A 27514-nucleotide genomic window follows, 5' to 3' on the forward strand; every position below is an offset into this window, starting at 1 on the left:
CATCAAACTAAAATGATAGGAATTCTACGAACAAAGAGATATAAAACTGTCGTTTGTCGGAAAAGAATGATGAGTTTCCTGCCCCGATACATCCGATTACGTACTCGCTCTGCGACAAACTGTCATTAATGGTAACTATTTTGACACGCACACGCTAGTGTGTTATTACCGTGTTCATTGATGAAAACCAACGCGTTGGTTTTGGGTATTTTATATCCCATTTCGGTTTCTGAAAATATAATCAGAAATTTATAATATATTATGACAGAAGTATCGTTGTCCCACTACATCATTAAAATAGAGCACGTAGCTTCAATGGACGCGAATTTCCCGCCAAACCGACTGTAATGTGTCCAAATTTCACTGCATAAAGATATTTACTTATGCATAAACCATATTTATAAACATAAAAGTGTTGAAAAGTAACTAAATAACGCCATTCACAATTTTTTATTTTGAAACGTGTTTTTGTAAAATTATCGAGAACCTGCGAAGGCATACGTTTCAAGCGAATAACAGTAGTGTATACTTCCCTCGTGAGAGCTATTTGATTTACTTCTGATATAGTGTATCGTGTTTTTTTTAACGTTTTTAACAAAGCAATTTAATCATATACGTTAAAATGTTTTGTTACCATGGTTGAATTTTCAATTATAATGAGTATTAATGTTTTGCGTGTTAACAGGATCATGCTGATATGGAATGGAAGTTTGCACGTTCCAAACTATGGATGGGTTACTTCGATCAAGGATCTACTTTACCGCCGCCTTTTAATATTATAATTAGTCCGAAGGCGATTTACTATTTCCTCAGAGGTTTGCACTGTTTATCGGAACGAATGTGCCAAAGATGTAGCGAGCTTTTTAATAAACCGACTTTGGATAGAAGAATAGTTAAAGTATGACGTTTCGAATTAAAGTGCGGAATTCCTTTAGAAATTAACGCAATTTATTTTTATATTTTGTAGCCCGTACCACAAGACGTGACGTATATACAGGGTGATCGGAAAGTAAGATCTCCATTTCATTATAAGTTCAAGTAATAAACTATATTGAAACATCTTCATTATAGCAGGTCACGAAGCAGAACGGAATCAATCCTCAAATAAACATTTCTACTACGCAAACGAATTGCAATTACCAGGTTGGGAATATTTTCTTTATTGTAGACTTTGATTCGTGCCAAATCATGGGTTCCAATAGGTGTTTTCATAAAATCCGGCTATGTTGTTTTACCCCACGACAAAAATTACCCCCTCAGACTTTGATGGGAGTTCAGTTCAGTACGGTCCAGTTCTAAAACCGTTGGCGCGACTCGCCTGAATGTACGTCAACAAGCTGGCAAACATGTTTCCCAAAAAATCCATAAAAACCAAAGACTACAGACCGTTTCATGTCCCTTCCTAGAGTATACCACCTCCTAGGCAGTTCTTTGATGGGGATTTTATGAAAACACCTATTACTCTCACTGTGTCCACCATTCTCCATCATCTAGTAGCTCCTTTCTACAGGATTATGTTAGTGTTTTTCCACTTTTCAGTACAAAGAGGGCAAAGATTTGGCCAGATTTTAAATATTTCGATTTCAATGTGAAACCTTAATCATTTACATGTGAAATTTTTAAACAATGAAGTGAAGTAACGATATTTCATTGATAGAGTAAATATTCCTTTTATTATACTACTCTATTTAAAAATATATTATCTTCGCGTAAGTTACCATAGCGTTATACAAAAAATTGAGGTTCTGGCTTGCAATTTAGAATCTACCAAACCAAAGAAGGGATGGTAATTTTCTAGCTGTAAGTAGGTAACAATAATTTATGCTGCCAACTAACAAACAAGCATGAAATCCATTTAGCTGGTCTCGGTTTGTTAAAATGGTGCCCTATTTAATAAATTCAATAAAAAAATTGAGAAAATTAAGCTTAGCTAGAGATAAGCCGCATTATTCGCTTATATAAAAGAATGCCGTTTAAGTGACTCTTTAAAAGTAGATTAAGAAATCAGTGAAAGGAAACAACTTGGACAAATGAATCACAATTTTCTCTAAATTACATTAAGTCTCTAACCCTATACGGAGATAACACTCCTCTGGTATTTTAAAAGTGTCTCTTACATTGGGGTAATTTATTATGTCCAAATAATTCGGTTTGTTTTCTGGACTCGCTCCAAAATCGTTCCTTTAAAAATGGACGAACACACTCCAAATCTATTCCAATTTCCTTCGAGAAAATAGAAACTTCTACCGCGTAATGTCCGTTATCAATCTCGCCACCAGAAAAGAAAATTTATACATTATTCGAACAAATTTTTAAGCCTTAGCTGTTCCGAGTCCTTCATTCCCCATTCATTTACAATTCAAAATTCCCGCCTAGGAGTTGCGTGTACGCTTTCCCCTTGATTTGTCTATAAGGAGGAACCCATAGGGTGTGTTGTACACTCCCACAATCTATGAATAGCAGAAGTCTTTGAACTCGTTTGCGTGGAAACAAAGAAAAAATGCTAAAAAAACCACAAATGTTACGACAGATATTCGTCTACTTTTTAGTCGTGAGGATAATTTTTTATTCTACTAGAAAAATATATCAATTTTTTTTCCCGAGAAAGTCTAAGTCGATCTACAAAAATATGCTAAGTTTATTCTTGCCTGTGTAATAGAATTTAACTAATGTTAGGTTTATACAAAAAACTTAAATTATATTGGATTCTTTAATAGGTGATTCTGAAATATAATATCGACAAAAACATGTACATGTACAAAAGAGTAATTTTTTTGGGCGCGCGCTCTTGATATATTAGTAGTTTGTGGCTCGCGTGATTTTGCACCCGCGTTGTAAATTGAAAAAGAAGTGCGCGCTCAAACACTTTAACCATATGTAACATAATTACTCATAAGTATGCTACTAGCTCTATAGAGTAGTATCACTTTGTAGCTTTGGGTTATGGCCGCCATTTTGAGGGCAGATTTTTATCTATAAGAAAAAGCATGGGTGACGTCGACATACGTCACATCGATATTACTCTTTTCACTAACGGTTTGTTTCACAGATATTGCGTCATCCGTACCCTACGTAATATTTGACGTCATCGAATCTCAAATGCCGTCGCCCAATTAGCTCTACGTCTGATAAACCGACGGCCATTATTTTAGTAAACAAACCGGTTTGAACAACCAAGGCTTAGGAGCTAAAATGAACTACAATATAGTGTCAAGTTCTGTTATTGTAATTAATTTGCAAATTAATGAAGTTCTCGGAGACTATCACGTTCTAAAATAAATTTGCATTGTTAAATAAAAGAAGCAGGTTTATGGGAAAAAATTGTTGAAATTCAGGTTGAGCTTTTCTGGCGCATCTACAAGGTTGGAGTATTTGCAGATTCTTTTGAGCCTAGGCCTAACTCTTCTAAGCTTGATATGGGTTTTAATAACGCTTGTGGAATATCCCACTTCGACGACTTGTTCCATTTTCACTTATTGGTCATTTCCCCCAACCTTTTATTTTTCTAAACTATTCATTATTTAACTTTATCTGCGCAAACCGAATGAGTTTATAAATTTCAATAAAGCTACATTGGGCTGACTAAAATTCCGACGCAAAAAATTCCTTCTCAATTTATAGGTTTTCCATAGGCTTAAATAAATATGTTACTTGCCAATAGTGTGACTCCCAAAATTACTAGTATGAATAAAAATCTTAAAATCTAACGTAGTCCACCTTTTTACTGGTTCGTGGTGAAACAAACCGTTAGTGAAGATTTTTGAATTGAATAAAGGTACAGTGGCATACTTATGAGTAATTATGTATGCTTTAACCATACAACAGAAAGTAACCAAATCATGTGACCACCGATCTTTTTTAGAATCACCTATTATATTTTGTACCAAAACGTCTTGGAGATTAAATCTTAAAATGATAAAACTACTAGATTTTATCGATTTTCATTAAACTTGGTTTGTAACTTGGAACCCTTTTGAAGAAATTTGTTAAGACACAATAGTTAATTCACCTACCAGTATTAGATTAATTAAAATACATTAAAAAGACGACTGCTTATTATTTGCTACATATTAAACGGAGTAGAAAGTAAAACATTTGATAGCGGATTTAATGTTGACTTTTTAGAGGGAATTAAAAAGTCTGTCGGAGCCACTAATACTACCGCCTCGGCGCCTTCTGCAAAATTCGGACTCGTAGATTTCTAGCAGCCGTTCGCCTTATATAAGTTTATTATCTAAAGATTTTGCTAAGCTTGGGAAAAAATCATATCATAGTATAGTATACCGGAGTGTGAAATGGAGATTGGAAATTAAGTCAATTTATAACCTTAATAAGCGCTTAAATAAAACATCTCCAAAGAAATCGCCAAGAAGTAATATATCCGAGAGCCAGGACCTGCAAGTTACCAGTTGTTTATATAGTGCTTGTTGAAATAATGGAAACTTTTCACCTGTAAACAAAACGTCGTGTTTTTGCCAAGCCTTAAAATGTCAAAAAATGCTACCTGGTTAAAAGGAAACAACTTGTTGCATACCGAATAGGTGAAAAGTTTCCATTATTCCCACAAGCACTATATAAACAACTGGTTACTTGCAGTTCCGGGATCTCGGAATCATTACTTCATGGTGATTTCCTTGAAGATGATTTATTGAAGCGTCTATTTTCAAAACAATTCATACTCCCTTTAAAAATTAAAAAATACAACGCGAAGTGGAGTAGTAAGAGCTATAAAATTATTGGTCCGCGTATATGCTTTCCGCACTTAAGATGTGGCATTATGTACAAAATGTTAAGTCATTACGTAGTCTCATAGAAATACAGTAAATGTTTTGAGATCGATAGTTTCCGCCGTATGAAACAGATATCTAAGTGCAAAAGTTAACCAGGGCTGGATTAACCGATAAGTAAAATAAACACGTGCTTAGGCCATTAGCGGAAGAGTTGCGACTCAGAAATTTTCCTTGCATGGATCATAATCTGCAAAACGTCAAATGGTGCAGCTGAACTAGGTTCTACTAAACGGTGAAAGTGATCCAGCTACACCATTAGAAAATTTGCATCATACGGTCCATGGTAATCGAGGGGCTAACCACTCTTAGAAAGTCTGTACACCGGATTACGCTTAGATTAGAACTGCCAAAGGCAGGGACTTCAAAGATTACGCGTAATCCCATTAGTACAGTCAAAGGTACGGCTCTGTACACCGATTACGCGGAGTGATCAGCCCCTCGATGGTAATACCTGATACACTTAAAAATTTCAAATAGATATGGAAGTGCTTAGGGCCTTTAAAGGTTTTAATTCGGGACTGAAGTTAGCACACAACTTAAGAGAAACTTTCTTTAACTTTTCAGGAGGTAATGAAGCGTCTGGTCAGCCGGTATATTCACCAAACCAAGAAGCAACTCCGACAGGATGGAGTGAATGAAGACGACTTGCTGGAAATCAAGCAAGATATATCTAGTCTCAGGTACGTGCTTCTTTGGGTATAGGACGGGCGCAAACTTGACCTATCCTACACTTCAGTGTATCCTTTAATATACATCCCTTAAGTCCATCTTGCAAATTGTTCGAGAATTTTAGTTTTATTATCCCTTTAAGTTAACGGCTCATTGCGTTTAACGTCTTTCCTCGATGTCTCCCTAAAATCTATATGATAGTGGCCATGCACTGTAGCGAATAAGTTCCATCGTCCCTCGGGAGTACTGACTTTCTCAGTTTTCTTTAAAGATACGAACTTCGTGAAGATCGTAAACGAGAGGCGGCCCGCAATACCGGCCAACTAGACAGCATTAAGAGGGACATCATACGCTCTTTACGGGGTAATTCGGGCTGGAATGGAGCCGGTAATTCCGGCCAAGGCAACTTCCTAGGACCCGGAGGTGCTTGCAATCAAAATAGGGTTCCGCCCTGCAGTTACGATCCGGGGGACTACGGCGGCGAACGCCCTGGCAACGAATTTCAGTACAGCGGATTACTGACGTCCAGCGATGTGGAAATTCTCAAGCTAGAGATTGTGTCCAGTTTAAAAAACGAACTTCGCGAATTCATTAGGGAAACGCAACACTCGCAAAACACTTTAAGACCTCCAGGGGTACCCCCCGTGGTACCTAACGTACCTTCGGATCTGTATCAAACACATTTATTCACTCAGCTTTGAAAAATCAATTAAATTACGATGGTTACGGAGAAAATATTATTACGAATTGAAGTATATAAAAAACCCGTATAAAATAGCTTTCGAAGTGGCTTTTTGGAAAACGGGATATTTTGGCGGTCAAATTGGACGGAAATAGGCCTAAGTAGCCGTCCTAAAATTTGGGCTTGCAAGACCTATTATAACTTGTGGGTTGAATTCCCTCTCTTTAATACAGCGAGAATGCAAAAAAAAACCAGTGGGTTCTAAAACTTAAAAACAGCCACTTAACAATGATACGAACTTCAGTGTTATCGAGTTAATACTAATTAGAAATTAGATACGAATACAAAGGCTTAAATGAAAAATATATATTAAGTCTGTAGGAGGCCATAGGCCCGACAGTGATATATTTAGCAAAACCGAATCCTTCCTAATACAAAAAGATAAAATGTTGTAAATATTTAAAAACAAATCGCAAAAAAAGCTTACCCGAATGTTTGAAAATTTCAAGATAAAATATCTTTTTAAAAAAGAGAAAAAAATTATTTGAAAATATTTAAATAATTTTAACATTGGGCTTTCAACGTCGTGTTATGTGCAATTTTATATTAAAAATAGTTATATGTATTGGAACAAGAAAAAAAAAGAATTATATATAAAAGAACACATATCTTAGCTTTTTTAATTTTTTAAAAAGAATTCCCGAATGCGTATTGAAAATTATTTGAAATTGTAGAAATTATTACATGAAAATTAAACAATATTTAAAAAAACCATTTTTTAAAAATGGAAAAATTATATACCTATATGAAAAAAAACGCCTTAAATTTTAAAAAAGTACACCAGTAGCACTTAAATGTACAAATATTGATCCATGAACGTCTGAATGTGTTCTTAATTTTACAAGTTGTTCTATCTTATAGAGCAATACTACCTTTTAGCTAAACTAAATGGGAATAACGTTGTTTTTGTAAATAATTATAAAACGATCCAAAAAAAATCAGGAAGCTACCTTAAATGTATCGTTGGTGACCAATTGTGTAATATGTATGTCACAAAACGAAAGCTCATTGTTAAAATTATTGCCTTTCCCTTTAATATGTTAATAATGAGAGCCTATATTAATACACGCCAAAGAGCTGGTGTTAATTAATATATAAGATTGTGTATAAGCTCTGTATTGTTTAGTAGATGATGAAAAATTAAAGATGTTAAACTGGAATATGTATGCAACAACTATCAACTAGTAATGTATATATAAACAGTTAAACACAAGAAAAATGATTCTAATAACTTTTATTTTATAATTTGTCACAACGTTGTTTTTATACTTGGCATTTAACAACATGGTTCATTTTTGTTTTCGATGGGTTCAAATTAAATTTTGTAGCAGTCAATTTTCATGTCAAATTAACTAGACATTTTACTGCTCGAAAATGCAATTTTTTCCCAGGAATTTTTATCAGAAATATATAATATACTTCTTGTGAGGGAAGCTTAAAACATACACCTTCGCAGTCTCCCACTTTTTTTTCAAAGTTAATAAATTATATCAAAGGAAAAAGTACTACCATGTAATATCCGTGTAATATTTACTTTTTTAACCTTAAGCAGAATAATTTAAGAGTGAAAAATTTGGTAAATTTTGAATCTACAAATTTCGGGAAAATTCAGCCTGCGAAGGGTATGTGTTTCCTGTAGATGAATGCTTCTTTCAAAAGATATATTAAGAACTTCTGGAACTATCGTATAATAATTTCAACACAGGCTTATGTATCACAGTTTTATATCGGGAAATTTTGAATAAATGGTTTCATCAATGGAATTGATAATCTTCATGGGAGTCCAGAGATTTCTATCATCACAGTCCGTAAAAGGATCTTTAGAATTTATGTCTATCTTCTCAATTGATGCTGGCAGGACTAGTCTGAAAGCGTGGAGGAACATGCGGTACGGAGTTACGTCTCTTCTTTGACTATAAGTATAATCTCCAATAATGGTGTGGTTAACCTCGTGACAATGTACTCTAAGTTGATGTCTTCTACCCGTAATTGGTTTTAGCATTATTTTTGAGGCTGGTTTACCATTGTATAATCCTAATTCTAAAACTACAATTAATGTCAAAGCTCTTCTGGCTTTTGAACAATACGAATTGCTATCGGTACACATACAATGTGAAAAATTGGGTCTAGAATCAGTTCCGATAGCCTTGTCAATGGATAGAGTCATGGCCGACATGTGACCATGAACCAGAGCCAGGTAATATTTAGCAGGAAGTCGCATTTCGAAAGAAATAGACGCGCTTTTTGCAGCTTCTTTATTGAGGGCTAAGCACATTATGCCACTAGTAGAAAAGTCCAGTCTGTGGGTGAAACGAAAGCCGTGTTTAACTTTTTTATCTACAAAGTGAGGGAAGAAATATCTCAGTTGTTTTTCCACAGTCATTTCTTTGCCATTAATTTGATTAGAGTTTATGAGAACATCGCAGTGTTTGTTTACAATTATGAAATTTGGACTAACATAGAGAATCCCTATATCTTCTACAGTTTTGTCTGGCCAGATGAAATTAATTAACGCTTTTACCCAACTTTTAAACATTCTGACGTCTTCGATATCTATTTACAACATCTCAGTCAGTCTTAAACCTCCCCATACCAGTAACACAGCCATCCTTCAACATTTCCAGAGTGCGCCATCCTCTTCTCAATAGTTGATCAATTAGAAATGTGTCCGTTTTAGCAAGAGTTGCGTTTTTACGGAAATAGTATTGTACTTGACTTGCGACGCCGGGTTTGTCTTTCGCAGATCTTAATAATTGTTTATATAGTTTGAGAACTTGACATTGAAGTTGACTGTGTTTAGTCATAATGTATAAGACCTTTCTTACGCCGAAAATCACATTTCAATTAGTGAGATACTATCGCAATGATCAAAATCTGATCCAAGAACATCACATTGCCAGAATTTCGGGCTGGTCCTTTATAAATGACTTACTGAACCACAATTATTACATTCCGGAGATTAAATTAAATGATCTATAGTCGTGCACTTTAAGGAGACGTACTATGCGGTAAACTGTGATGTTCTAGAGTAACAGTAGATATCTTCTGCATAGGGGTTTCCATACCGGCGTGAGATAAAAAAATCGATTGGCGGGAATTTTAAAGGGCAACGCAAGTGCATAGAAATCTCATAGGTAACTAGAATGCTGCCGTGTAACTGGGAAATGGGCCAAACGCCGTGGCAGACGATAGCCAGATCTCAGCCAATCAGAGCTCAAAGAGTGGTTCTGCCAAGAATTTAATGTCACCAGAGAGAATGACGTCACCTATCTCCCGCTATAGTAGCGGATCCAAGGAGGATTATTATCCTCCTTGGCGGAACCACTCTACGGCCTCTCATTGGCTGAAGGTTCAAGGCGAACTGGCGTCAAGCTCAGCCGTAGGCGGCAGCATTCTAGTTACCTATGAGATTTCTATGCGCAAGTGAGCTGGCATTTGTGAGAATATGTATGCAAAGTGCGAAATTTGTGGGATATAAAAAGACTAGTATACTAGGCTTGTAGCCTAATTATGTAAATTATTAGTAAAATAGCAATTCAATATAAATTTTTTAATTATTAATGCACTGTCTGTTCGTATATTGCTTAGGAAGTTAAGACTCCTAAGTTCTAACACAGGCTGACATCCGAATTCATGAAGTGACACTCCAAACTAAAACTTAAAAATATTGTTTGAAGAAAAACCGTGCAGGCGCACTACATAATAAAAACAGTGATCCATCTCCAAGGTCATTCAAAGCATTTGTTGTTTGCACGTCTTGTAGGTACCGTTTATTATTTCCACCCCAAAAAGTTGCAAAACCCGTCTTTGAACTTACAACAGCTTATGCGAGTAATCGGGTACCCCACTATTCAATTTTTAAGTACTCGATAATCGACGAGTGTTTTCCAATTACTTACTCGAGGTCCAGCTCGAGTACTCGATTTCAGAAAATGCCGACTTATCGATGATGTTCGAGTACTCGCACCATAGAAATTCAAATGAGACTAAAAGCAAGATTAAACTGTGGTGAGATGTACGAGTAAGAAGGCTACCATGAGAGTGGAATCGCGAGTATTCTTTGAGCGAGCACGCCATCTAATTTAAATCATTTAAAAGTTTCATTTTTTAAATAGATGGCGCACTCCTGCGAGGATTAGTAGCGATTCAACTCTCATAGAAGCCTTCTAGCTTGCCCGTTTCCCTTGAGATTACCGGATAGCGCAGTGGTTCTAGTCTCATTTCTAATTCTATGAATCGCACAGCCCTAGAATTCACCCTATTAAAAACGGTTAAAAGTAAAAACACGCTATTCTAATGACCCAGACGACGTGCCCTGGTCGTGGTCCAGTTTAGTTATTCTAGGCCAGGGGGGTCACTGGTCACCTGTCCACTTTAAAAAAAATCCTTATTTCCCACCCTGGTGTAGGGGGTTATAAAGCACGTTGCTTTTTCTTTTTTTTTTGCCACAGAGCTTGCGTTGCCCTTCAAAGGGGCTCCAAAGTCCGGTTGCAAAATGTGTGTAAAGTCAGTAAAGTGCGAAATTTACGGTTGACTCTGCCCGCCTCTGCCGAGGCTGAGTGAGGGGTTGGGGGAATGAAAAGCATGCTCAATTTTTTTTTGTCACCGAACCTTGGAGCCCCTTTAAGCCTCGGGGTAATTTGAAATGTTAACAAACGGCGGGCTTTCAAATTGATGATTTGGTATTTAAGTCACTTCAGGAAGTTCAGTGAGCCTAGTGGAACAACAACTCAGGACTATAATTACTGCAATATCCGTTTTTTTAAAAACACTTTATTTAACATTGTAAATATCGGTCTTCGTTGAGTACTGTCTTTTATGTTGTTTAACAGTGTAATGTTGAATATAAGCAGAGTGCGAGACATTTATCTGGGCTAACCTTCTAAGAGAAAAAGCATATTATTAAATAGAATGTAAAGTTTAGCTTAAGCAAAGACTATATAATCATTAGTCGTTGTTACAAAATGCCTTGGCGTCAGGCTCTCCCGTAGACTGGAGCATTCAAGGTAGGAGTATAAGATTTCTATGCTTGGCATAGTCATGAGTTAAGAGTAAATTACTAGGGGTAGAAAATCACCGTTCAAATTCGTAAGTTGTAAAAATGTTCCTTTGGCGTCAATAGGTGCTTAAATAAAACATCTCCAAGGAATATATCTGAGATTCAGGACCTGCAAGTTACTGCTGGCTGAAATCAAATAATCGAAACTTTTCACCTGTAAACAGAACGTCGCCGTGAAAAAAATACCTGGTTAAAAGGAAACACTTGTTGCATACCGTACAGGTGAAAAGTTTCCATTATTTCAACAAGTACAGTAACTTTCAGGTCCTGGTTTTCGGAAATATTACTTCTTGGTGATTTAGTTGAAGAGGTTTTATAATTGAAGCGCCTATTATTATTACCTATTCGTCTTACATTCTGGTTAAAATAAAAGAAGCACAGACTGAACACTTAATCTTTCAATACAGTTTAATTATTAAAACTCTTTTAAATCGGTATTTTAAATTAATCTAATTTTTCGATAAACATTCATAAACAAATTATCACACGTACTTATTTATTTAAAATTTCCGGTTAAAAGTTTTGATTTTTGTTTTCATTTTTACAATCGACACTACTATATTAAATTTTTTAAATTAATTTATTTGGTTTATTTTATATTAAATTTTTTATTACTATTTTTGCGTTAGATCTCATACCATTCACAAATCTTTGATATTTATTGAGCGTGGGATGAAACTTAGCTTATTTGATAGAATACTACTAGTACTAAATTTATTCTCGATATTCTCTATCTGCAGAATAGGATGAAAGGGCAAGCGGCCTATATCAGACGTTTGTATAGACGACGGTTCATTTGACTATGATTCAGTTCTCTTAAAAAGAAAACGAACGAATTTATAGCAGGGAGGCTCATCACTAAAACCATGAATCAGGCTTGGAAATAAGGTTTATTTCTAAACTGGTCTATTTGGCCAGTGACTCCCAACTCTTTAAGAGGTCACGTAGACCAGTTGTTTAATAATACGGTGGATAATTTTGAATTACTAAACTGGACACTGGACCAGTGAACCCCTAGCTTTTGAATAAAAAAACTGGTCCGAGCAATTAATAAACTGGTCTTTGACCCAGTGACCACCACTTAATTATTTCCAAGGCTGCCATGAATGTGCTAAAAGCCGTGATGCATTATTTCACAGTACTTTAAATTTAACATGGCATTTCGGATCGTTCAAAATGGTTTTAGGTAAGAAAACATTGGGATTTTATAAAATAAAACAATTTATTATGAGTATAAATCTAAGAGGGAAATTTACTTTATTAGTTTTAAGGGCCACAAAATCGTTGGAAATTTGAGAACTATAGAATTACGTGTTTGGGGAAGCGGGAAAGCATGCTTGTGTTACGTATACCTGACATTCGTCCAGAACGTTTCGAACGATTCTGTGGACCTTTAATATAGCCCGATATCTATAAAACGTTTAATTAACATGCCAATGAATCCAATCAATTGTATTATATGTTAATGTCACGAGATATATATACAAATGAAAATTCCATTAACGGGTTTAATCTACTCTTCATTATTTTACGACAAATCTGTATCTCTAACAGTTTGATTATTAATTAAGATTGAAAATGGTAATTTTTCAGATTTATTCCATTTAAAATAAGATAAAATCTTTTTCCTTTGTTAGTTAGAAAAAAAAAGAGTTTGATTTTTAAATTATAATCTTTGGGTCTTAATTAATAGATTTGAATCAAAACTTTTCGTTAATGTTGTTTCTTGCGTCAATTTGGTTTAGACTTTGTTTCGCGCCAAAATGTGTGCGCCGCCATTTTGTACAAAGTTAGGATTATTATGGTTGTTTATAGGTTTTTGTATACATCTAAAATGTGACTTACTTGAATATATTTTTGTCTTCAAAATATAGTAATGGTATAAATGTGGATTTAACACAAAATTGAGATATCGGTACTTCATAAATTACTCATTCATCTTTCCCATTTTATTTAAAAAAATTGTGATCGGCCAAAGTAATGTAACCCAAGTGATATTAAATTCCTATTTTAATTCTGACGGGTAAAGCAAATTGGTGACTGTTTTTCTGGTTTTTACACCCCATTATTACCCCCACTAGTCAGTGACTCCTTAAATAAATTAAGATAGGAGGCTCACTAGTCAGGCTGACTACTAAAAAAATATCCTTATGCCCAATCCTGTACCTATCTAGGTTTCATTAATCAATGGCGAAACAAAGGGGGCGTAGCGATAGTTTTCGGTCGTGAATAGAAAGTGCTTAACATGTACCGAAAATATAACACCTTTTAAAACATGTTTATTTTTATAAGAGACTTTCAATATCCGCACCGCCATCTTTCGACTTTAAAAATAAATATTACGATGTTGTCACAACAAAGGGAAGCCTAAGCTGATGTCATAGGTCACCGAGGTCACGCTGAGGTACGAGTCGTACCGTACGACGTCCAAGTACCATCCTCGTCTGCTTTTTCACTGATTTCTTATGACGGAATAAGGGGCCTTCAGCTTAGATAAAAACAAAATTTATTGCATTTACGAACAAAAACGCGTAAAAATACAAGCAGCTCAGAAGAGGTTTAACTGTAATGATACAGTGATTGTTTTTCGGATGGTTTTATATTCGGACTAGTCTTTTAAACCGACTCGTTCCTTCCTTGAAAAATGTCCAAAATGAGGTGGCGGCTTCACTTACTGTCGACGCAAATAGTTCTAAACTCGGCTGGTTTTTTCTCTTAGAATTGATGTTATTGTCGATGGTAGCCCACGGACTGTCTTCTTTGGTCGCCAGTCGGTACTTATCCTTAAATTCCGACTCTTTGGAGATGGACAGCAGTCTTTCCGGATGATTAGTGATAATTCCATCGATACCCAACCTAATTAGAAAATTAGAGTTTCAAGAACTGAAATATTTCAAGTGCAAGTGAAATCTAAAAACTTAGCAGGGTAATATCCATTTTATTTTCATATTAATATGGAAAGGACTAGGAAAATGTAACGCGGGCTGTAAGAATTCTGCTAAAAAGGCTTACATTACATTAAAGTCTTCTAAACTAAATAGATAACATAGATCTTGGGAAGAAAGTACTTTTAATATAATGAAAATCGTGTTACTTTTTAAGAACCAAATTTTCTTCAATCGCAGTACCTAGGCAAGATATACCTTCATGGCAGTACAAGATTTAACTTAAATGGCAGTACCTTCTCAGCAAGATATACCTTTATAGCAGTAAAAGATTTAACATAAATCGCGGTACTTCGGCAAGATTTGCGGTACAAGATTTTCATGAAGGCATATCTTGCCGTCGTTCGAACGTCAGTGACTTCATATCTTTTTACATGGTAAGAGTAAGTTATTGAAGTGTACTAACCTAATAGTAAACTGGGTTTGAGTACTGGGCGTTTTATATTTGGATATTTATGTAATTATATAAAAGATGCGAATATATATACCTCAAGGTATATTTTAATGAGAAGGTGAAATCAACGGTCCATCTGTAAACTTTGTTGATTCTCGGGTTGTTCTCTCGTTCTTGAATGGCTTCTTTCAACCTGTTGTTGTTACTGAAGTAACTGACGCAATTGGTGATTCCGTCTCCCAACCAAACGTTGCGCGTCACACCGAGTTTCTCCCACAAATGATCGATTTCTTTCACTTTGTCGTTCAAACCAACGTCCCATCCGACTTGTCGTTCGAGTACCACAGCCGGGTATTTCCCGCTCAATACACTGCGAACACCACGCACCACATCCGAATCAGATGTGTGACCGATAGACAGCAACACGTATATATTGTCGATGTTTTCTCCTAAGAATAACAAAAATGTACTTTATAAGCTCGTGATTATCATCAAGATCTGTTTATGGAGTTGTCAGTGCATTCATGGCTTTTGCGAAACTAGTTCGTCATTTTCAGGTCGCGAAAAAACGCACTGCACTGATTTGCGCCATCTATACTAGTACCCCAAATTAAATATAACAAATTATTTTAAGGTAGAAAACAAAGTAGTTATATTTCTATTTAATACTTAAATTATATATAGTAAAATTTTAATATTGAATAGATGACGCAACGAAATTACAGTCTAATTCACCCTACTCAATTTTCGCGCTAAAAATCCTATAGCGGTCATTAGATGGCGCAACGAGGCAGTGATATTTCCTTTCTTTAAAGGCTATTTCCCCAACCAGGAGCAGACTACATTTTTAAGCAACGGGTTGCAATTCCGTATAGTTCCGTTCGCTGACCTCTCCATATGATCCTGGTATTATTAGAATAAAGCAAACCTTACCGTTGTTCCATAAATGATGGTGCAATTTTTCGGCCAACGTTTCTCCGGCTTTGTACTTGGCACCGGACGGTAAACTCGAGACTTTTAAGTCCAGGAAAAGTAGCACCAGCTCTTTTCTGTATTTGGGATGTCCAGGCGTGGTAATGGTCCTGATGTAGTCCAAGTACCTTCCGAAATCCTCCTTTCTTTGGCACATTCGGAAGCAGTCGCAGGGTGCGCCGTGGAAAACCCATTTGACTTCGCCCGAATTGAGGAACGTCACGTCCGACTCAACGGCGTTGGCTCCTTGGTCCAAGTATTGGGTCACTTCCGATATCGAGTTGACCATATGCGCTATGTTGTACATGGGACGACGAGGATCTTCGTCGCTTAAAATTAACTACGGAAGATAAAATATAACCATAATTAACACAACTAAAGTAAGAATTTTTTATGATATCCTATTTCGCCAATAACCTTATAAATAAATGACGTTACGAAGGACTGACCACCTGAATTAATGGCCTTAAAAGTCACTTGATGACTTAGGCCTAAGGTGGTGCCTTGGGTATTAGCCTAGCTGATTATTATTATTAGCCTAGCTGACAACTCTCCGCAAGCTGTTACTAGACTTTTAAAGTCTGAGAGCGTATTTAAAGGATCAGCATATACTCATATTTTTTTTGTCGGGATTGTAACGTGTGGGACAATTCAGTCCACTCGTCCACCTGATTAATCAGGGCGAGATATGAGTAACGGCCACGCCAACGGGGGGATACGTGGGGACAGGGGTGGGGACAGCCGTGACGGAAGTATTCCGACCATCCGTTGGGGGGATTGGTGGTCGTCCTCACACGGCCATCCACAAACTTTGCCTCCTAGACGCTTGGGATTACAGGAGTACGCCACTACTCCCGGTCATCTACTCAGTTGCTGGTTAAGAAAGGCAAAATATCTAGTACATATGGCGGAAAGATATTAGCACGAATTTCTGGTAAGTAGTCGGTTAGAATTTCTAATTTGGCCTGTTTACGGTTGAATTTCTGAGTATACCTGCGCACGTTGTAATCAAGTCTATTACGTTATATTTTAAAGTGATTATGAAATAATTAACATAGATAAGATTTAAAACAGTTGTTATAATTTATTTTTGGTACTACAAGTGAGGCATACCTACAAAAAATCTGTTTGGCGAGCCCAGGGTAAATATAGAACGGGTAATGCCGAGATTACCAAGTTGGCGTGCGATTTGATGATGGTTTAGGAGCCTAATATTAAAAATTCGCTATTATGAAGCTTAAAGTAAAAATCTATCATTAAATATTTATTGATCACTTTGAAATTTACTCAATAAACATTTCTAAAATTGATTAATATAAGGAATTCATCAGAAAATAGGCGAAATTCGAAATTCCTGCCGACAATTTACCAGAAATTTGTGCTAGTATTTTTCCGCCAAATGTACTAGATATTTTGCCTTTCTTAACTGGCAACTGAGTATAGGCGTATTGAAAATTGAAACGCTTTCAATAGGAAAAATAACGTTTACTTTGCAAAAATGATAAATCATTGAATCGGAACATAAAAGTGAATATATTATGACTCAGTTCGGTATCTGAAATTATTTATTTTGGAATTTGAGGTCTAAACGCGTTTTAACTCGTATTTATCGCCATCAACCTAAGTTGGGAGTAATTTTGCCAACAATGAGAGTTACAAGTTTATTCTTCCGAAAATTCCGATTACGCAAATCACAGACTGTCATTAACCAAAATTGATCATTTTCATACTTATGTTTGACAAAGACCCACGGATCGAAAGCTCACCTGATTTTTAAATTTGTGATACTTTTTTTTTTAAACGTCAATTTGTTTCCTCCGTTAAAATTGTAATTGTTATTTTTACCATGGAACCGATTAAGAATTTTAATGATTATGTTTGTTACGTTACATATGATACATGTATAAATAAAAAGCTATCGTTTAAAAATGCAATATACGCAGTTTATTTTAGCTTGTAACTTGAATTAATAAGGGCGTTATGTTTTTAATTATTCTTCAATATATTCTATCATGAATATAAATAAATTCATTATTATATATTAAGGTAATGCTTGAATAAATCTTTAGAATTTGTACCATGTGATTTCCAAAATTGAATCTACTGAATTTAGAACAGCGTTAAATATAAACAATTTATAAAAAGAGACAAAAGTTACTTACCCGCACTGTTAAAAATTGAACAAGAATGACTAGATAATGCATCGCGTTGGAGGTGCTTCTGGGAAACATCTTTGGAGTTTACGACTGACACCCTTCCGTCGAGATCTGTACAAAGAGAACTAAATCTCAAAACAACGAGCGGCAATAACTTTTCATTTCTTTCACGACGACCCGGTTTTTAACAAAGATTCGAGAAAGTTTTCTTTCGATCAACAATGAAAGGAAAAAAACTTTTTCCGACTACAAACCGGCCAGTTTTCATTAATAATGTCAAATTCTATAAAAAGTTACATCCTTATTAAAACTGGCCAAACATATCCTCAGAAGGAAGCAATTTAACAACGCCAAAGAAAAAACCCGCTTTATAAGTTCAATCGTGAAAACGTAAATATAGCAACCTGGCTCGTTCACGGTGAAGGCTCAATGTTTCCGACAGCCATTTACGAACGGGTCTATTTATATTTCTCTAAATACGAACTATTTTCGGATATGGACAATTCGTCGTTGTTGAAAAGAATGAGCCAAATAAATCGAGCATCAAAAATTCACTTCCTCAAAACCACTCGCTGCTACTCCTAGGAAACGTAACCCAGGTTCGAACATTGAATAACGTTTCTAACGTCACCGCCAATGTCTTATAAAGATTTGTAAGAAAGTTTTCGGTTTGTTTCCGTGAATGCCAGCGTTTTTATGCATCTGGGAAAAATAATTATTTTGGATAATATAACCGCGAACTTAGCGGGAAAACTTGTCCGTATTCGCGTTACTTTCCTAGTCACCGGATAGTTCCGATAAAGGAGGAGATGCCTTTGACAAGGTTACTGGGGATTCCCGTGTCTGCCACGTTTGGCTACGCTGTCATTTAAAAATTTCTTTCACTACTTCCAAGAATGAATAGAGGGTAACGGAGAATATGTAGTTGCAACTATAGTGTCTGATAACATGATTTCCCGGAAGATATTCTCCGCCTACACACACACAGAGAGAGAGAGAGAGCCGGCAATCATACTGGAGTGTCTTCCCCATTTACCGGGGGAAGGCGAAGGGGCGTGGCTTTTTTACGGGGATCACTAGGTGAACAGGGTGCTGGCTGAATATTCTCTGTTAACCCGTATAAATTCTGGCTACTACTTCACCCATTTTCTAAGTACGAAAAGAGTAATTAGAAACGCGGGGAAAACGCATTACGCGGGCTGACTTCATTATATTTTAATTTGAATTTCGTAGAATGCCGTGTTGTATTTCTTTAAAGATATTATTCATTAGTTTCCGGTTATTAAGTACTTGAACTTAACCCTTTTAAAGGGCACTCTGCAGTAGGTGTGTCTTGCAATTACCAGGGGATGGCTTCTTACGTATTTGATAATAAAATAAAATCGAACTACTTTAGTTACTCAATAAAAATTCAATAGGTGTTTCTATAAAATACGGGAGGTCAGATGTAAATGTTTTTTCTACGTCACTAGCTATGGTTATTGAAGATAGAGAGAGCGCGCTCGAGTCGATAAAGATTTTGGATTTTTAAATCCGCGCGATTGCCAATAAAGTACTAAAAAGCTTAAGCCCGTGACGCCGAGAAAAACATTTTATAATTTTAATTTTTATTGTTTTATATTATGGAACCACTTATTAAATTTTTATTACGTAACTAAAGTAGTTCGATTTTATTTTATTACTAGTAATATTTTTGTAACTTACTATGGTGTTACTAACCCTACGCATTAAAATATTAAATAAAAATAAAAACAAACCACTTTTGCATAGTAAAACTTATAACATTTTATTAAAATTTTTTAATAAAATGCTTTAAAGTTTTACTATGCAAAAGTGGTTTGTTTTTATTTTTATTTAGAATATACTTGTACATTGCTTTAGCCTTTTGTAACTTGACACAGAAATTCTTAAATTTTTATTTTTCTTTGTTCATCTCAATCTAATGATTACATAAATAATATCAAAATAAATCAACTAAAATAGGGAGTTTACACCAAGCAAAAATAAATGTTTTGAACTAAATCAAAAATTGTCTGCTAACACACTCTACGACTTCTTTATAATGTAACTAAAGTCAATCATTCCGGACTTCTGTTAAACATGCAACGCTACCAGAATACCGCGCCATTGATTGTAGATCTGTCCGTTTTGCCTTTTAAAGGTCGCGGTGATCAAATATTTAATCTTATTGCTACCAAATTCAAATATCACAATATTGCATACGCTGTTTTGGGGTTCCGCGAATTGGCTAAAAATCTTATTTAAAACTAACTTTTTATGGTGCAACTTTAAACGCGGGTAAAAGGGCTTAAGGCCAAACTAAATTTTTGATTTTAATCAAATCGAACCTATTTTAAGAAATGTATTTAAAGTTCAAAGTAATAATCCTAACCATAACCATTTTGACAATAACGGCTAAATACTTATTACAATATTACGGCAACAGCGCTTAAACCGTTCGTGATTTTACTACACACATGAAAGTATTTTGACAGTGCGTGGGTCTATAAAGGAAGTCTAGAGAACTATAAAGCTCAAAAAATATATTTTCATAACTAAGCTTATTCGGGCTTCATCGAATAAAATGTTAAAAAAAAATGGCCAAAAGCCTCCTTAAGAATCCAAATATAAATAGTGTTTTAAAATCTTTTGCAGATAAATTTAAGCTGCACCTTTTTGACAGGGCATCAGCGTAAACATTCCCCAAAAATGTAATTTTAAATTTTGTAGTCCATTACAGAAAGTCTAATCATCACAGCTTCTAGAAATTTAATCAAAAAGCTACCGAAAAATTCCAATCTTAAAGTGGAAAATTTTTCAATTACTTTAAATTGAGATTTAATTTGATTTAACTTCGAATAATATGGATGTAATCATTAACGTTGGACTTCTAAACAAGTATATCAAGTTTCAGTTTAACTTATGTACTCATTTTTTTTAATTTTCGACATTTTATTGCGTAAATTAAATATAACTTGTAATATAAAATATAATTAAACGCAAATAGAATAAAATACTATGCATTAATCTATTTAAGCCCGAAATTCGATGAGAAAGTTGATATTTTACTAAAATTTTTTTGTTCTAAAATAATAAAAGGGTTTACGTACTTTCTTTTATTAAAATAGGGTGATTTCTGGAGTTGTCTATTCTCATTACTAGTATTAGCGCGACATTTCAAAAATTGACATTTTTTAAATCCCTTTAGGTCACCGTATTTAATGCCTTTTTCGAAAAACAAGGTAAAATACCCATATATTCAAACTTTTGCATTTTTTAAGCAAACCAAAATTACATCTTAATAGCTCGCTTTACGAAATATTAATTCCAGATTCTTATTTTTCTTACCTGAAATTCCAGAACTGGTTCACCTTGACTGTATCATGACACTACTCTGGAAAAAGCCTCAAAATTCCCCTACCGTTTAAACGTTGTCCGTCCGAAAGCATGAAACTGGAATAGGGGATAACAAGCGAGCTGTTGGCGGATGTTAAAATCAACTGTGTCTTTTTTAAGAGTCATTTAAACGTCGAGAGGTACCCACGAAAAACCCACAACGTGAACGAGTAGCCTCTCTGTATTACTCACTTTCATTCTGTAGTGTCTTGGGGAGGTCTCGTTTCCTGGCTAGGTCACACTGGGTTACGTCGCCCAATTTGGGGAACGTAATTGGCGGAGAGCGGGTCACGTGGTTCTACTATTTATGTTCAGTGGCGTGGAACGAGATGTTACACCCGCTTTAATGTGATCGAAGATTTGACCTCGTAGAAATGCGAACAAGACTACGGAAGGAAATTTTATGGTCGTATTTACCAAGGAGATATTTACTTGGCAGCCTTCTAAAAGGCAGTTACAAGGTAAAAGCTCGCCGTAACTCTTTTAAAGGAACTCTAATCTCGATTATATACTTTCACTCGTCCAATTATTTCTAATTCAATGTTGGTATTTCACGCTTGATTCGAATGTAAAAGTGGTTTGATTACTTTTTATAGAATATGGTTTCTTTATGCTCTATGATAGACGCGTATCTGAGGTACGCTTAGAGATACTAAAATATAAATTTACGAAAAAATTCCAGTTCCATATCAGAAGTGTTTTATCTTAGATTAAATATCTCTTAAGAGTGCATTGACAATAGTATTATCATCGGAGTATTTCCATAAAGCTACATTTTTTTTGGATTTTTCTGTTTATTTATCGAACACATAAATTTAATATCAAGTTACTGAAAATGAAAAAATTTATGATACATTTTAGGTTTACTCGCAAATATTTCGTAGTTACGACATGTGTTAAAATGAAATTTATGCTATCTGTAATAATAGATCTTTACAATGCGAAATACATTTTATTTATTATTAATATTATTTAAGCAATTTTGAGTTCTTTATTTTGAGGAACATTTATATCTTTAAAAATGACGATACTTCTTAGTAGTGTTAATGAACCTTTGAATATCATTTGCTACTTTCGTCGCGGCTTTGGCGCGTATTTCCTCAGGGCTTAACTTAGCTCTGGGTTCCTTTACCACCTTAACTTTAAAGCTTTTGTTCAGCCGAATTTCGTGTTGATTTCCCATTCGTTTTATTGAAAGGGATTCTTCACTAAACTGCCCCTGCAAGCTCTGATTTATCTCAGGACTACCGCTTGACGGATCTAACGCGCGTATTTTCGTTTCAGTTCTTTGTTCTTGGGCAATCGTTGGAAGGGAGTGATTTCTCGAGTCGCTTCTCTCAGAAACTCTATGTGATCCAATTTCTATAGGTCTTTGTACTATCGCAGGACGCTGATAATTTGATTGCAGACCTCCTCGTACCACTCTTGGTCTTTGTACTATCAGTGGACGCTGAAAATTTGTTAGCGAATCTCCTCGTGCGCCTCGTGCCACTCTTGGTCTATAACTATTGCCGTAGTTAGTGTTGAGGTAAATTGAAGAATTAGTATCTATTTTCTGAACGTCGTCTATTCTGAAGCTGCTAATTGGCATTCCATGTTGCGATCCAGTTAGAGGAGAGCAAGATGACGTTGGAGTTATTGATTTCGAGCGTAAGCTGTAACTGGCTCGGATCCTTTTTAATGATAGTTCTGGGGGTAAATTTCTTTCCGTGTCGGGGGCTCTCTTAGCATTTCTAACTTGTTGTTGGTCAGCACTCTTTAGAAAACCCATGTCTTTATTATACTCTTCAACTGGGAAAGTGTACACTGAAATTTGCTTTCTTGTTGAAGCGTTCATAGTCGAAGGTCTTTGGACATCGGAATGTGCTTTATTACGTTTTTTCATCAAGACATTCACTTTCAAAGAGTTTTGCCGAGTAGTACGTTTATTACCGCCATCATCATCAATCTTCTCAATGTCGAAGAAGGTATCTCTCAAACCAATTAGTTCCCAGTCTCTTGTAGTTTCATACACACTGTCAGTTTCAATGCGATTTTCACTTGATTTTGGCAGGATCTCGGTAACACCCATGTTGTCAATTTGTTGACCTTTGCTTAATTCAGACGTAACGGGATATTTCTTGGAGTCACGGTTTCTGGGAAAATCTAGCAAAACATCCTGAGTTTCGTCGGGTTTCGTGGAAATGCTTAATTCTACTTTGAGGTTATCCAAATGGCGGTGGCCTGTGAATGCATTTACGAAAGTCTCCCCCGTTGATCGTTCTTGTACGGATTTTTCTGTTGCGTTACGTGGGTCTTCAAAATCTTCAGTCAACATTTGGAGTTCTTCAAAAATGTGTTGTGTATTTGAGTTTTCTGAAATAGCACTCGTAGTGGCCAGATCTTCAGAAGTAATCTCAACTTCTCTTCCCTCTTGGACAGTTTTGGATAAATCGCGTTCAGTGAACTTGTCAGGATGACTAATAGTTCCATCATTTAATTTGGGTTCTGTAAAATCTCGATTACTGATCCGTTGATTAGGGATTTCTGGCGAAACATTAGGACTTCCGGTACAATCTGACAAGGTATCCTGCATTTCGTGGAGCTGGATGAGAATACCCAAGCTGGCTTCAAGTTCTTCCATAGTGCGCTTACTATCGTAGTTTTTTACGAAAGCCTCCGGCATTACGTATCTTTCTTGAGCACGAACAGATTCTATGGTAGTGTTTGGTGATTCTTCAAAATCGACGCTCAATTTTTCCGACTCTTGAAAATTGGGCAGTAAAGTTTTGTTGGATTTCTCTGAAAACTCATTCGAAATTGACAGATCTTGAGAAATAATCTCAACTTCCGATCCCTCTTGGATGGTGTCGGAAACATCATGGAAAGTGGATTTGTTTTTGGTGACCATTTCAGAAGAGCTTAAGGATAAATTTCTAAAAGAAAACGGTTTTCCAAAAATTTCTTGTAGTGAAGTCCGAGCTTCGCTGGCTAATGTGATCGAGCTACTGGTTCCTGGAATTTCTAGGAAAGAATAATTCATTTCAGAGATTTGGTCAGCGTCCAATATATCTCGGATTGCGCTGGCACGGCCAATGAACTCCTTTGAAGATTTAGAATTAGCACCGATGCCAATCAAGGTTTCGTTCTCAGTTGTTATCGGGTCTTGAAAGGCTGCAGCTAAGTTAATGATGGAGTCAGAAGGTCTAAGGAAATCTTTCGAAGATTCAGAATTAGCACCGATGCGAATTGACGTTCCGCCCTCAGTTGTTATCGGGTCTTGAAAGGCTGTAGCTATGTTCATAAAAGAGTCAGACGGTCCTACAAATTCTTTTGAAGATTCAGAATTAGCACCGATGCCAATAGACGTTCCGCTCTCAGTTGTTATCGGGTCTTGAAAGGCTGCAGCTATGTTCATAATAGAGTCAGATGGTCCTACGAATTCTTTTGAAGATTTAGAATTAGCACCGATGCCAATCGACGTTCCGCTCTCAGTTGTTATCGGGTCTTGAAAGGCTGCAGCTAAGTTAATGAAAGCGTCAGAACGTCCGACGAAATCATTCGAAGAATCAGAATTAGCACCGATGCCAATCGACGATCCGCTCTCTGTTGTTATCGGGTCTTGAAAAGCAGTAGCTATGTTCATAATAGAGTCAGAACGTCCGACGAAATCATTCGAAGATTCAGAATTAGCACCGATGCCAATCGACGTTCCGCTCTCTGTTGTTATCGGGTCTTGAAAAGCAGTAGCTATGTTCATAATAGAGTCAGAACGTCCGACGAAATCATACGAAGATTCAGAATTAGCACCGATGCCAATCGACGTTCCGCTCTCAGTTGTTATCGGGTCTTGAAAGGCTGCAGCTATGTTCATAGTAGAGTCAGAAGGTCCAACAAAATCTTTCAAAGACTCAGAATTAGCACCGATGCCAATCGACGTTCCGCTCTCAGTTGTTATCGGGTCTTGAAAGGCTGCAGCTATGTTCATAATAGAGTCAGAACGTCCGACGAAATCATTCGAAGATTCAGAATTAGCACCGATGCCAATCGACGTTCCGCTCTCTGTTGTTATCGGGTCTTGAAAAGCAGTAGCTATGTTCATAATAGAGTCAGAACGTCCGACGAAATCATACGAAGATTCAGAATTAGCACCGATGCCAATCGACGTTCCGCTCTCTGTTGTTATCGGGTCTTGAAAAGCAGTAGCTATGTTCATAATAGAGTCAGAACGTCCGACGAAATCATTCGAAGAATCAGAATTAGCACCGATGCCAATCGACGTTCCGCTCTCAGTTGTTATCGGGTCTTGAAAGGCTGCAGCTATGTTCATAGTAGAGTCAGAAGGTCCAACAAAATCTTTCAAAGACTCAGAATTAGCACCGATGCCAATAGACGTTCCGCTCTCAGTTGTTATCGGGTCTTGAAAAGATGCAGCTATGTTCATGAAAGCGTCAGAACGTCCAATGAAATCATTCGAAGATTCAGAATTAGCACCGATGCCAATAGACGTTCCGCTCTCAGTTGTTATCGGGTCTTGAAAGGCTGCAGCTATGTTCATAATAGAGTCAGAACGTCCAAAGGAATTTTTCGAAGATTCAGAATTAGCACCTATGCCAATAGACGTTCCACTCTCAGTTGTTAATGGGTCTTGAAAGACTGCAGCTAAGTTCATAATGGGATCAGAAGGTCCAACGAAATCTTTCGTCGAGTTTTGATTCACTACGATGCTTGTCTCGCTTTCTAGTCTTCTAAGTACAGTAGAACTATCCTCAAGAATCTCATAATCTATTTCATATTCGTCACTTCTGTGGGAGCAAAAAGCCCTCTCTTCCCAGGGATCTTCCGGTAGTGGCGACGTTCTGGCCTGATCATTTTCGTTCGTGTTGTTTGTTTTGGATCTACCGATAATTGTAAATGTAGATAATTCAGAACGGTTGAGATTGTCCACGCTCCTCGAAAGGGTATCATTTATCTTCAACGATAAGTCTTCTAGAGATGTACCCAAATCGACATATATTCGCTTTTCGCTAACTATTGAGGGTTTTATGATGTCCTTGAAGTTCATTTGTTTATCCACGTCTTCATTTATTTGTTGATTAATAGGATAAATTTGAAATTCCTCTTGTTTTTCGTTGTAATCCCAATTCTCAGGAACATTATTTACAAAATAATTCTCATTTTGCGTGTTACCACGGAACAATTCATTCTCTGATAACATATTTTCAATGACACAGCCAACGTCATGTCGTATGGTATCTTTAACTTCTTCAGCTTCTGTCAGCTCTTCAGTAACAGAATCACCAACTTCGGCCAAAGAAATGCTATCTTCGGAAATAAAAGAATCACTATTTTTGGAAATAGTTGAATCGTCGTCATCGCTGTCCCGAAAGAACAATCTGTGTTGCGCATCATTGAACGAAGGTCTTCCGTTTTCTATCGGAAACTGAGTTAGTGTGTCCCCATTTTCATTTCCCGGACTAAATAGTCTGTAACCCGTCCTCCGCAAGTAGTCAAAAACGAAAGACATCATGGTCCGTCTTTGGAATCTACTGAAATGTATCGGAACAATGCAATTAACAATTGTTCTGCCGTATGATATACACTCTTTTTTTGGGAATTTTGCTGGGCGCGTTCATGTTGAGTTTACCCCTCTTAATCCCCATTCTCCATATCCTGGGATCAAAGACCCGAGCCTAGACCCCCCACCGGTGGTTCCAGGTAATGGCCGACTAGCGGGCGGCCAGAAAGAGGGATTGAAAAGACCGCGAAAAAGAGTGTATAAGTTGGAAATAATAGTAGCGAACTTACCGGCTATCCATATTATATGAAAGTGTTCACTGTGTTGCTAAGCCTTAAATATTTCAATTTGAAAAGTTAAATTCTGGCGCGTTTAATTATCACGAGGACAGTTCTGGAAATGAACAAATCGGGGCGCGAGCTTCTGTATTAATTTGGTTTGATTTATCCACAGAAAAATATAGAAGAGGAAAAGCAATGCTAACGTTGATAGGCAATAAAACATTTATATCACGGTTTTAAAACTATTGGTTTTCACGGGGTATTTCCGGTTGATACATACTGCAATAGACGAGGCGTAAGTCATCACGTTCTATGTTTTAATGTAAATAAAATATATGTTTGATTCCTATGACGCAGTTTAATAAAAAATAAATAAATAAACAATAAATTCCACTTAAGAATTTGACAGTTTCAATAACATTACCGCCATCTATTGGTTTCAAAAAGTTTGCACTGAATAAGGCAGCGCGTTCTTAAAATTAGTCTCGCGCACAAGTACCATCTGGGGCTAATTGCGATAAAATCAAAGCGCATGTCACAGCTTATTGAAGTTAATTCTACTTGTGGTATTTGAAAATACCTTTACATTATTGAAACTGGCGAATTGTTTTTC

At 36.3% G+C, this 27514-nt stretch overlaps 4 protein-coding genes across 11 annotated transcripts in view; 1 reads left to right on the top strand and 3 right to left on the bottom strand.

Annotated features, from left to right (window-relative positions):
• The window catches only part of LOC149943490 (transient-receptor-potential-like protein), a 132775-nt gene extending 125778 nt beyond the window's left edge, over positions 1-6997 (top strand). For 2 of the 3 annotated variants that reach the window (XM_090174886.1, XM_090174888.1), the window contains 5 exons: positions 686-898; positions 968-1009; positions 1072-1143; positions 5355-5470; positions 5731-6997. In XM_090174886.1, coding sequence (XP_090031012.1) covers positions 686-898; positions 968-1009; positions 1072-1143; positions 5355-5470; positions 5731-6160 — 873 coding nt within the window. In that variant the 3' untranslated portion in view covers positions 6161-6997. The remainder of the gene's footprint in view (positions 1-685; positions 899-967; positions 1010-1071; positions 1144-5354; positions 5471-5730) is intronic. The other variant, XM_090174887.1, reaches the window with a different exon arrangement.
• A 446-nt stretch (positions 6998-7443) lies between these two features.
• Positions 7444-9249, bottom strand: LOC149943491 (pseudouridylate synthase RPUSD1-like). The gene is made up of 2 exons (XM_090174894.1): positions 8795-9249; positions 7444-8538 (listed from the first exon to the last, which is right to left on the bottom strand). Exons 1-2 carry the CDS (start codon positions 9003-9005, stop codon positions 7916-7918), a joined length of 834 nt encoding a protein of 277 aa, XP_090031020.1. The 5' UTR covers positions 9006-9249; the 3' UTR covers positions 7444-7915.
• Positions 9250-13764: 4515 nt separating this feature from the next.
• Positions 13765-21775, bottom strand: LOC149943492 (dermonecrotic toxin StSicTox-betaIB1i-like). 5 transcript variants are annotated; one of them, XM_090175528.1, is made up of 7 exons: positions 21711-21775; positions 21316-21509; positions 21076-21204; positions 17734-17838; positions 15533-15911; positions 14694-15048; positions 13767-14116 (listed from the first exon to the last, which is right to left on the bottom strand). In XM_090175528.1, the coding sequence occupies exons 4-7, from the start codon at positions 17800-17802 to the stop codon at positions 13858-13860; spliced, it is 1062 nt and encodes a 353-aa protein (XP_090031654.1). In that variant the 5' UTR covers positions 17803-17838; positions 21076-21204; positions 21316-21509; positions 21711-21775; the 3' UTR covers positions 13767-13857. The 5 variants fall into 5 exon arrangements, with proteins under 5 accessions (XP_090031656.1, XP_090031655.1, XP_090031654.1 ...); XM_090175527.1 differs by lacking the exon at positions 21711-21775 and having other exon boundaries at positions 21076-21180; positions 21316-21697; XM_090175526.1 differs by lacking the exon at positions 21711-21775 and having other exon boundaries at positions 21316-21697.
• Positions 21776-21982: 207 nt separating this feature from the next.
• On the bottom strand, positions 21983-27004 carry LOC149943493 (uncharacterized). Of its 2 annotated transcripts, none has more exons than XM_090175497.1 (2): positions 26911-27004; positions 21983-26648 (listed from the first exon to the last, which is right to left on the bottom strand). In XM_090175497.1, the coding sequence occupies exons 1-2, from the start codon at positions 26919-26921 to the stop codon at positions 22139-22141; spliced, it is 4521 nt and encodes a 1506-aa protein (XP_090031623.1). In that variant the 5' UTR covers positions 26922-27004; the 3' UTR covers positions 21983-22138. The 2 variants fall into 2 exon arrangements, with proteins under 2 accessions (XP_090031623.1, XP_090031622.1); XM_090175496.1 differs by having other exon boundaries at positions 21983-26651.
• Between the last annotated feature and the right edge of the window lie 510 nt (positions 27005-27514).

The sequence above is a fragment of the Leiobunum rupestre genome, chromosome 5, assembly GCF_980474605.1.
Source record: "Leiobunum rupestre chromosome 5, qqLeiRupe1.1.hap1, whole genome shotgun sequence".
NCBI classification, from domain to species: domain Eukaryota; kingdom Metazoa; phylum Arthropoda; class Arachnida; order Opiliones; family Sclerosomatidae; genus Leiobunum; species Leiobunum rupestre.